This window comes from Melampsora larici-populina (assembly GCF_000204055.1).
Source record: "Melampsora larici-populina 98AG31 unplaced genomic scaffold MELLAscaffold_155, whole genome shotgun sequence".
In the NCBI taxonomy this organism is placed as follows: Eukaryota; Fungi; Basidiomycota; class Pucciniomycetes; order Pucciniales; family Melampsoraceae; genus Melampsora; species Melampsora laricis-populina.
This window is the reverse complement of record NW_006768918.1, coordinates 1-9,185: the sequence shown is the minus strand read 5'-3', so window position 1 is coordinate 9,185 and position 9,185 is coordinate 1. Positions and strand designations below refer to the sequence as shown.

At 40.2% G+C, this 9,185-nt stretch overlaps 3 protein-coding genes across 3 annotated transcripts; all 3 read right to left on the bottom strand.

Moving 5' to 3' along the window:
* On the bottom strand, positions 1-311 carry MELLADRAFT_85604 (uncharacterized protein; the record flags this gene model as incomplete). The annotated part of the gene is made up of 2 exons (XM_007419292.1): positions 1-219; positions 285-311. The coding sequence occupies 2 exons, from the start codon at positions 309-311 to the stop codon at positions 1-3; spliced, it is 246 nt and encodes an 81-aa protein (XP_007419354.1).
* Positions 312-1,147: 836 nt separating this feature from the next.
* Positions 1,148-2,611, bottom strand: MELLADRAFT_114390 (uncharacterized protein; the record flags this gene model as incomplete). Its single annotated transcript, XM_007419291.1, has 2 exons — positions 1,148-1,356; positions 2,461-2,611. The coding sequence occupies 2 exons, from the start codon at positions 2,609-2,611 to the stop codon at positions 1,148-1,150; spliced, it is 360 nt and encodes a 119-aa protein (XP_007419353.1).
* A 4,340-nt stretch (positions 2,612-6,951) lies between these two features.
* On the bottom strand, positions 6,952-9,157 carry MELLADRAFT_73737 (family 5 carbohydrate esterase; the record flags this gene model as incomplete). The annotated part of the gene is made up of 5 exons (XM_007419290.1): positions 6,952-7,768; positions 7,839-7,937; positions 8,010-8,105; positions 8,181-8,314; positions 8,392-9,157. 5 exons carry the CDS (start codon positions 9,114-9,116, stop codon positions 7,428-7,430), a joined length of 1,395 nt encoding a protein of 464 aa, XP_007419352.1.
* Between the last annotated feature and the right edge of the window lie 28 nt (positions 9,158-9,185).

Here is a 9,185-nt window from a genome sequence, read left to right as displayed (position 1 = left end):
CTATGCAAAATCTACTTTGGAAGCTGTTGCCCTTGTACCCATGCTGGCATTTTCCTCTTTGGCAACTTCCTTTCTAACTTCCTTTGATGCAGTGTTTGTGAGCTCACTAGCCTTGTCAGCAGCATACTTGGGTGCTTGCTTGATGGAAGGGCCTGGTACTGTAGACTGCTTGTCCCCTTCAAAAAGTTGGCACACAGGGTGGCAAATATTGACAACTGGCTCAGGGTGAGTTTGTCATGGATTTCTGGGTACCACATTGCCAGATATTGCATGAGGTCTTTAACCAGCACTGTTACCATGATTTTCACCATTCTGAGATATAGTATAGACAATGGAATGGTGGGATTTCAATGAGGTTATTGATGAGGTAAAAATGATAATATAAATGAGGATTGTAAATATACACAGGTCACTGTCACTAGGAGTCTGTCGAATACTTGGACAGATGTGCACTTCCTGCACCAACCAAATCTCAATTGGGATGTGTGATAATTTCCCAATGAAATTTAAACAGAATTGGAAGCTGTCACTTGCGCAAGTGAAGCTGCTCCAAGTCCTGGATTACACAACCCTTTGAGTATTCTGGTTTTCCTTGCTCATGAAAATTCCTTATTGACACTCGGGTTATAGGAAGCACAAGTCAGGGGTAAGTCAGTGTGGAACTGGTTAATTTTGATGGATCCAATAGTTTTCAAAATGTGAGACCATGATATACTATTACAGTCAGTCCCACAAAAATCAACCCCCTTGTTCAAACTCCAGTTTCTTGTCTGAGAAAGTCAATGCTGGTGCTAAAGACATTCAAAACCTGTGAAGAGGTGTTTTACCACTGGTGCAGCTTGATGTAATCAGCTTTGTTGGTGGTAAAAAAATAATGCAAAAAATCTGACATTCTCTGGTACAGAGTCTAATAACCTTGGGCAAGATGACCTGTCAATTTACTGATAAGAATGGTGAAGTGTGTGAGATAAAAGAGGTGTAAACAATGGCCAGAGAGTTGAGTTTGAACAGATCTCTTGGACATTTGGGTGGTATTTCTTTATTCAAAATATCATAATTGAGTCAGCATAAAAATGGATGAAACACCACAAAGAAACTCAAGACCAATCAAACAGATTAAGTGCTGACATGCTGATCTTTCAGCCAGCTATTCAACATTGAGGATTCCATATCCATGAGCTTCCCAAAAATGTTGAATTTCAAGCTTGAGCCAGGGCCAAGTTCCAGGGATGTCCTCAGCCTTGTAAGACCCAGACATTTCTTCACCAAACTCCAAGTCAACACAGGCAATTGGCTGCATGGCCCATGTATTCAAGGCAGCATCATGATATATGTAGAGTACCAATGTGCTATGTCCTTAAGGAATCATATATCCCAGATTTCAGGTGACACAGTTTAACACATATCAATGCTTGGAATTTTTGGATATGGTTAGGCCCATTTCCAATTGTTTCCCGCAGGAACTTTGGGTTTTAAATTGTTTGATTCAGATATTGTGTAGGAAGCTATGGGCACTTCCCACAGAAAGCTGATAGGCTTCCAGGAGAAACTTTCATAGATATGTGAAGAAGTTATTATCTGTACCAAAAAGTGCCACCACAGTCATCCAAAATCTAACTCTTATTCTAATCAGGGCTGGTGTGTCAATTTAGCTCCTACCTGTTGAATGTAGACACCAGGTTGTTTTGAATCATGAATTATATATGCACTACGTTTCAACCTGTTCAATTGCATAAATAGGGGGAAAACCCAGGCTATGCAATGTTGTGGGTTATCCAGAGTGAGGTAGATGCATTGGCAGGATAGGCCAAAATTCATAAAAATCTATTGCATTTTACGTGTTATTGATTAGGCCTGAGACTTAGGGCTCAAGGCTTAGGCATCAGAATTCAATGCATCCTCATTGTGTATTTGGGCTGCAAGCAATGCAATTAATTAATTACCATCAAAGAAATGTTGTTTATATATAAAATATTGGACTATGTGTTATCATGTTTGACATAAATGTGCAATACCGTAGCTCACATCAAATCTGGGGAAGACCTGGAATATGAAGAATGGCTAATTATCTCATTAAAAAGGGATGCAATTGCATTGGTTTTATTGTAACTATTTATTTCCTACATAGATCCCATTGACATTAACTTGATCAAATGTGGTGCAAGATCTGCTGAACTCTGGATGTGAAGCATTGTGTGAAGGAGCTCAAGATCCACTACAGGGACCAGAGTTTCATTGGAATTTCACAACACAAAGGATGTTTGCTGTGAAGAGTCAGCACAGGATAAGTTTGAAAGGATAGGAGTTTGACATGACTTTTTGAACATTTTGGCAAATGCCACATTTAAATGAAAGGCCTTTGATCTTGCATCAGTTGAGACAAAGTTCAATACATCCCAATGCATAGGTTTCTGGTGTCTGCTCTGTTCAAAACCCACCACCAAAAAGATACTTCTTTACTTTTCAGATTATTGTAGGGTAAATTCCAGACTTTGGGTAGCTGGAAAGTCTTGAACATTGAGTCATCAAAGATAACAGGGAATTTCACTGCCATAGCTAGCAGCTCATCACCTCTGATGATATATTGCTGCACCATTTGAAACCTTGTCATTCTAAACTTGAAACAAACAAAATAAGTGCTTTCCACTTTTGTTGAAGCATCACACAGTTTTGAAAGAGATGGTATGATCCAATATCAACTTGGAAGGGTGGAAAAGTGGAAAACATACCAAGCCTGAACTTTTTGCAGATATATTGAATTTGTATCAAATATAGGCAACTGATCTGGCACATTTAAAAGTTATTGAAAATGGTAATGTAATGTTAAACTCAGGTTGTGGTATTGACATGAGTGAAATTAATCTCTTGTGTTCAGAATTTATGTACTCTGGATAAAACCACAATTCCTGATCATCTCTAACACAACTAATTCCCACAGTCTGAGACTGCTTCCTCACAAGCTTAGGTATCTGGTCAATACCACAACTGCTCCACAATGCAATGAGGTTCAGACATCTTTTCATTCCAGAGTGCAGACAGAGCACAACACTCTCAATTTCTTACCTCCAGTTGTTTTTTCTCAGATTTGTGGAGTGCTGTAGGTGCAATTCATTGATATTGCGGGCAATATAGCAGTTGTTGTATTGTGCCACTATATTGTGGCATACTGTGCAATCTGCTGTAGCAGGCCAAAATCTTGCCTGTGTGCAATCAGGGATTTGTGGTCAAATTTGGCTAGTGGAGGAAGGCCAAGTTGAACCATTACCCAGAACCTGAAGTGGATTTTAAGTCCAGCTTTGCAAGGAATTATTAGAGAACATTGGTGATTAGGATCTCAAGATAAAAGGATTCAAAAAGGGTTTCAAGAGCTTGTTAACAAATTTTCTTGATCAACAGAGGTAGAATAGGGTGGTTCAAGTTGGCGTTTTACAGCCAATTTTACCGACACCCGATTTGTTTGGTGCCTTAAAATTTTACATATAATTTTAACTCTGTGAGCCAGCTCTAGAGGTGGCTTGCAGTTTTACGTTGTATAATTTGGCCTTAAAATTTTACCACTTTTGTGCAGGCATCAGCAAAAAAATAGTTGAAAAAAGGTGCCTTCTCTTTTTTTTATTTGTCTGTTCCTTGATGTAACATCTGTTTTTTAAAAAAAATCAGGTCCCCGCAAGGTTCTTCCTGGTCTGTCAGCACTTACACGGGGCATTCCCTGTAGTCAACGCGGTACCCAAATCAGAATTGACTCTGATATTTCCTTTTGGCAGTTCAGGTCTACCCGGTTGCTTTTCTTGCTGTGGCTCTGTTCTTTCCCATTTAAGCTCCACAACTCCTGCTTATTCCTCTGCAAAGCGGCCTACAGAAGCACCATTACCGTTGCTTCCAAGCCTCTCAAGGGTAATAGCAAGCTGTTTTTCAATGGGTGGCTGTGGATTGTGGCTAGAAGACACAAAGACGGGATGCAATTGAATCATTTGGAGCAGAGCTTGAAAGCCTTTGGGTGTCGTGCGCATGGCCTGGCAAAAGTCAGTTTGTCTGCTTCGCAGCATGTCTTGTATATTGAATGCAGTTGGCAATGGCATCCGTATACGTTCATTCAGGTAACACCTTGAGGTGACGTGACCAAGCAGTTCCCCCAATGTTCTTCTAAATCAAAAAGTTCATCATATAAATCGGCCAGATGGTGATTGTCACGGAAGAACATTTTGCCTTTGGTGGGGTTGTTGGGATTTTGAGTGAATCCTGGCATGCGTATATCTGATGTTGTGTGGGCAACAAGATAGAGATTGCTGAGCTCACGGATAGCAGAGACTCTAGCAGATATTCAAGGCATGTTGTCAAAGAAAGTGATGGATGATGAGTACGTATCTTGGGTGTGACTAACTGGTTTGTCTGATTTTTCATCAGGCAAAGAGCTTTCTCTCTCAATCTCGTTCATTCATTAATTTCATTAAACAAAAACCAATGACAAATAAAAAAAACATACAAAAAAAGGACGTGAGCTAGGAAAAAAAGAAGAATTGCAACAGTGTGCCTGTTTTTTCAAGGCCTTAAAACTCATTTTGAAGGCCGTTCATGCAAGGTGATCCAAAATTTTAACATTGCAACTACCTTAAAAAATAAGATCGGAAGTGAATTTCAGGTTGTTTGCAATTGTCAACTTGAACCGCCCTAATAGTGTCTCACACACATTAGAACAGTCAAATAGCCTTGTAGATTGAATGTACCACAGTTTGGACCATCTCAAGGGGTTGCTCAGGGTATTTTTTTCCCCTTGTCCACTCATTTAATACAGGTGCCTCTTTCCATGTTGTTCTAGTATAGTGGGTGTTTTACACCAGCCATAGTTGATTGAATATTGAAGTGATCATGGATTTGTGATGATTGAAACATCCAATTGATACATTATGTACAGGGTGAGTAAAGTCAGCTCATGGGGACAAGGTATTGCTCCTGTATATAGCGGAGAAACCCCAGCCCTGGCGCATTGTGGAGCAGTCACTCTGCTATGTGATCTATCCCCCCAGAGTGTGGTGCGCAGGCTCTGCTCTGTATAGAGGGGATATAGTAGTTCCAAAACTTCCTCTCAATGGGAAAAATGTGCAGAGAAGTTGCAGTATTGGTCTGGTGAGGGACTTAGGACTAATCAGCTGGGCCTGGTGATTGTGCGGAACTCCTCAAATGTGAGTTTGGCATGGAGACATTTTCACAACCTCAAAAAGTACCACTTCCTCTCAATCAACCCCTGTGAGCATTTTAACTGGGGCTAGCTGTACCTAGTCACCATGCCTGTGTGGTCTTCGCTTGTCGACGAGCGCACACGAGTCGCCTTTGTGCCTCAAAGGGAGTCCGTGTGCGTTCCTGGTCGGGCGACTGCCACAAGGACATGGTGAGTCCCATCACATCTGCCTATCCAGATTTGTAAGTGCCTCTGACCACCATGAACACAAAATATGTTTTTGAAAGTTTGAATTTGATGTGCAGGCAATAAGGGTTTTATTTTTGAAATAAAACCAATCAATTCTCATTCCTTGTCCAAAACTTTTTTAAAGCCAGTAAAACCAGTTTTAACTTGATTTAATGTGTAAGTGCTCTTGATTTGTACTGAAAAGATCTTACTCAGTCCTGTTGTTGTTGCAAGGGGTCAATGTTGGGTCAATGGACTTCTCTCAAAGATCAAATTTGTTCATTTTGAACTTCTGAACAATTTGTTCTCCTCAGTAATAATGTAGTGTGTGAACTACAGTATGTACACAACTGTATAGGTGATTTACCCAAGCAGGGGGTTTTGGGTTCCTGCTCATCCACCAAAAGTGTGTGATTAGTTGCAAGTCTATGGTGGCTGTGGTGTGCCAAATGAGTCAAAACCTACAGCCATTCCAAGAATGGTTGGTTTCTTCTTGAATCAACTTAAACACACCCAATGTGTGTGTTGGCCACAGAGTGGCTATGTCAAATCTTACTAACTGATCATGAGAAAAGGATGTCCTTGCTGCTACTCCAGCCATGGAAGATGAATGTCAATCTTAAAGGATTTTAGCAAGTGTATTGCAAAGGATCTACAGATAAATGGTCACAAGAACACATGATCTTCATTGGAGGATCATCTCTTCCTTCCATATCACTTCATGCTTTTTGAAAGTGGAAACTCAAAAAAAATGAGTTTTGCACAGGAGAGAATCCTCAAAAAAGTCAATCAACCATTGTTGAAATGGCTGGAAAAATGTGAGACTCCCATATGAAACTCCCCCTGAAAGTCTGCTTGAGCCTATTCCAAGCCCAGGTCTGTTGCAAGTCCATCACCCCAGACCAAAAAATCCCTTCATCTCCCTTGATTCCATTCTTTCATCCATTTTTTTCCCTATTTGTTTGCAAATCGTCTATGTATAATATATTGGTCCTGATCTTCAGATCCTCATGTACCCTGTGAGTGATGTTTTTAGAAAACCAAACCTTTTAAAAAGAATGTGGTTGTTTAAGATGATGACATTGGAAAGCATCTTCATGAGTAATGTTGATAGATATTATAATGATCTTTCAAATATATACTTGTGACTTTCCCGGACCCTGCAATTTTATCTTGTAACCGTGATGCATTGATCATTAGATATGATGATTGTTTTTTAAGCAATTAGAGCAACTTTCTTTTTGACAGCAAACACCAAAAAGAAAATGCAATCTGTTTTTCAACAGCAATTGCTCAGAAGAAGAATCTTTGCACATTGCCAGTCCAATTAATGACTACAGAGCAAGACTTTGTAGCTGATATAAAGAAACACTCGGTGGAATAGACACTGAGTGGACAGGGAGTGACAACGGGCAAAGTGTTGTTGGTCAGAATCAGGATAGGCTGAACAGGGCATTGAGGGCAAGATTCAGGTTGATTTTTTGCACTTTGGGGTTTTGACTCATTTGGCGCTCGGCGGCCACCATAACTATCTAGGGCACCTATCTCACGAGGTTAAGAGAGCCCTGCAATAGAAGTGTTCATCTGGCAATTCAAACTTCATAAAAAGACAAACCTTCTTTGAGCTTAGTAATGGGTCAAGGATTGATGAGAACTGATAATTAGGTCCTCTAATGTGTCTCTAAATGCTTAATGACTGAGAAGAAAGCAAAAAGTTTATTTGCTGAAATGAATGTAACAAGTGTAACGAAGAAACGTTTTTATAAATCCAATATCGTTTACCAAAGAAAGAAAGAAAGAAAAGAAAACAAAATTGAAATCAAATGTAAAAGTGGTAAAAGAAAAAAAAAGAAAAAAGAAAAAAGAACAAGGTTTGAAGAGAGGAATGAAAAAGAACATGAAGAAAGAAAAGAAGAAAGAAAAATAAAGGCGGGGGGGGAAGGAAATGATTTCATAATGAGTAGGTCATAATTCAAGTCGGTACTTCTTTAGTGAAAAGGAAAAAATGTTATAGAAAAAATTATTACAACAAAGTAATAAATAAGATCATCAAAGATGTAGATAAACCATACATCAAAGGTTTAACAGAAAGAATAGATGAGGAAGAAGGTTTATTAACATTTCCAGAGAAACCAGATGCATCAGTACCGTTTCTAAACACTTTAGGACTAGCTGTAGATGAATTGGTTGAGAATGGTCCGGTTGATACATTGGTGGTAGCTGTTTCTGCATAACCTTCTGAAAGTGGTTGACCAAGACAAGTGATGATTGGTTCTACTGTCAAGTTTCCAGCTGCTAAAGCTTGTGGTAGAACGTATTCTACTGCTAAGGCAACACTTTGAGGATACAAATCGTGGGCAAGAACTGTAAGATGAACAAGGTCTGCATTAGTACTGGAATCTTATGAAGGATTCAATATGATAAGACTATTTACCAATGAAACCGCTGGTGAGCGAAGAAGCTGATGCAATGATATCTTGGAAGTTCTTGAGAACTTGAGCTGGTGTTACGATACCAGTGGAGATCTTCCAATCTATTGATAAAGTGGAGTAATCAGTGACTCATTCAAACAAACTTCAACTTCAACTCAAAAAGGGATGATTACCTTGAGTGTCAAAGGTCTTTCCAGCTGGGGATGTAGTCCAAATGATAGGTGTAAGGCCCATAGCCATAGCGATGTAACGAACTCGGTCATCAATATCTGAAGAGAGGGAAGCAAGGTGATGATCTCTTCAGTTACTCCGGTAAAAACAGCTGTACAAACAAAATTGCTTACCACCGTAAGGAGGTCTCATCGTGTTGGGGGTGACGCCAATAGTGTCCTTGATGACCTTTTTAGACCACCCTAGCTCTGCAACAATTTGCTCATTGGTCAAGGTAGTGAGGGCAGGATGAGACCAAGTGTGAACACTTATCCGACGAAAAAAGAAACCGCGATCAAAGTCAGTATCACTGGTAAAAAAGATTTGGTGAGAATGAAGACTAACGAGATTTGATTTCCAGCTTCGTATTCATATTGTAACATGGCAGGACGACTGAGAACACGTGATCCGACAACGAAGAAGGTTGTAGTAAGATTATGTTTAGCAAGATAATCAAGTAAGATAGGTGTATCAGGTGAAGGTCCATCATCGAAACTAGCACCCCATGTAGCTTTGTTGGGGCAGACAGTGATATCCGTATCACGCGAACAACCACCACAAGTCCACCAACAATTCCCACCAGCTCCTGCTGATTTGACAGCAGCCGCATTAGATGTGTTACTACATCCGTTCAGTCCAGTTGGTGCTGAAGATGGAATTTTGGTCATATCGATCTGACTAAGCCATTCCTTGACTTCTGGTGAATTGACGGAAGGAATCAAATCGAGTGGAGGATAACTAGCAATGTTAAGGATAGTTGATGGAAGGGCTGGAGCTCCAGGAACGGGCGAAGCGCTACCAGGTGTGAAAGTAGCCGGTAAAGCTGTCATTGTTGAAGGAGCCATAGATTGAACGATTGGAGGAAAATTTCCAGTTTGTAAACTACCAGCTCCAGCACCGGCACCAGCTGAGTTTGATGATTTGGCTTTTGATGTAGTAGTCGCATCACGAGACCAAAGGTTGTGAGTCGGATTATGAGATGAAGCAGCGGCGCTTGAAGCCACAGTCATGACTATGAGAGCCGATAGGACGGGTCGGTAACTTCCGACGTTTGAAGAAAAACCAGTCATGATAGGTATTCCAAATTTAAAAGCACTATTGGATGAATCTGAATCATCAAATGAAATGAGGGTGAAGAA